We start from the raw sequence: 1,183 nt of genomic DNA, 5'->3' as shown, positions 1-1,183 counted from the left end.
CCGTCCGATCCCTAGTCGGCATAGTTTATGGTTAAGACTACGACGGTATCTGATCGTCTTCGATCCCCTAACTTTCGTTCCCTGATTAATGAAAACATCCTTGGCGAATGCTTTCGCAGTAGTTAGTCTTCAGCAAATCCAAGAATTTCACCTCTGACAGCTGAATACTGACGCCCCCGACTATCCCTATTAATCATTACGGCGGTCCTAGAAACCAACAAAATAGAACCGCACGTCCTATTCTATTATTCCATGCTAATGTATTCGAGCAAAGGCCTGCTTTGAACACTCTAATTTTTTCACAGTAAAAGTCCTGGTTCCCCCCACGGCCAGTGAAGGCCATGGAGTTCCCCAGAAGGAAAGGTCCAGCCGGACCAGTACTCGCGGTGAGGCGGACCGGCCAGCCAGACCCAAGGTTCAACTACGAGCTTTTTAACTGCAACAACTTTAATATACGCTATTGGAGCTGGAATTACCGCGGCTGCTGGCACCAGACTTGCCCTCCAATTGTTCCTCGTTAAGGGATTTAAATTGTACTCATTCCAATTACGAGACCCAAAAGAGCCCCGTATCAGTATTTATTGTCACTACCTCCCCGAATCGGGATTGGGTAATTTGCGCGCCTGCTGCCTTCCTTGGATGTGGTAGCCGTTTCTCAGGCTCCCTCTCCGGAATCGAACCCTAATTCCCCGTTACCCGTTGCCACCATGGTAGGCCACTATCCTACCATCGAAAGTTGATAGGGCAGAAATTTGAATGAACCATCGCCGGCGCAAGGCCATGCGATTCGTTTAGTTATTATGAATCACCAAGGAGCCCCGAGGGGCATTGGTTTTTTATCTAATAAATACACCCCTTCCGAAGTCGAGGTTTTCAGCATGTATTAGCTCTAGAATTACCACAGGTATCCATGTAGCAAGGTACTATCAAATAAACGATAACTGATTTAATGAGCCATTCGCAGTTTCACCGTATAAATTGCTTATACTTAGACATGCATGGCTTAATCTTTGAGACAAGCATATGACTACTGGCAGAATCAACCAGGTATCTACCTAGGAGCTCCGGGGCCCGGCCTTGCGGCACGTCCCCCGGGGCAACACCCCCGAAGGGGCAGAAAGTAGTACACTAGAAGGGGCGAACGAGCGCCCGGCCGACAGCGGCACCCCCGGCGCACCGGGGG

General features: G+C 49.5%; 1 protein-coding gene across 1 annotated transcript; it reads left to right on the top strand.

Annotated features, from left to right (window-relative positions):
• The first annotated feature begins 200 nt into the window (after window positions 1-200).
• ASPZODRAFT_1284245 (hypothetical protein) lies at window positions 201-861 on the top strand. The gene is made up of 5 exons (XM_022722021.1): window positions 201-204; window positions 339-522; window positions 648-654; window positions 707-710; window positions 778-861. Exon 2 carries the CDS (start codon window positions 342-344, stop codon window positions 519-521), a length of 180 nt encoding a protein of 59 aa, XP_022576478.1. The 5' UTR covers window positions 201-204; window positions 339-341; the 3' UTR covers window position 522; window positions 648-654; window positions 707-710; window positions 778-861.
• The last annotated feature ends 322 nt before the right edge of the window (window positions 862-1,183 follow it).

This window comes from Penicilliopsis zonata (genome assembly GCF_001890105.1).
Source record: "Penicilliopsis zonata CBS 506.65 unplaced genomic scaffold ASPZOscaffold_252, whole genome shotgun sequence".
Classification (NCBI taxonomy): Eukaryota; Fungi; Ascomycota; class Eurotiomycetes; order Eurotiales; family Aspergillaceae; genus Penicilliopsis; species Penicilliopsis zonata.
The sequence above is the reverse complement of the archived record's forward strand: the minus strand, read 5'-3'. Positions and strand labels throughout refer to the sequence as shown.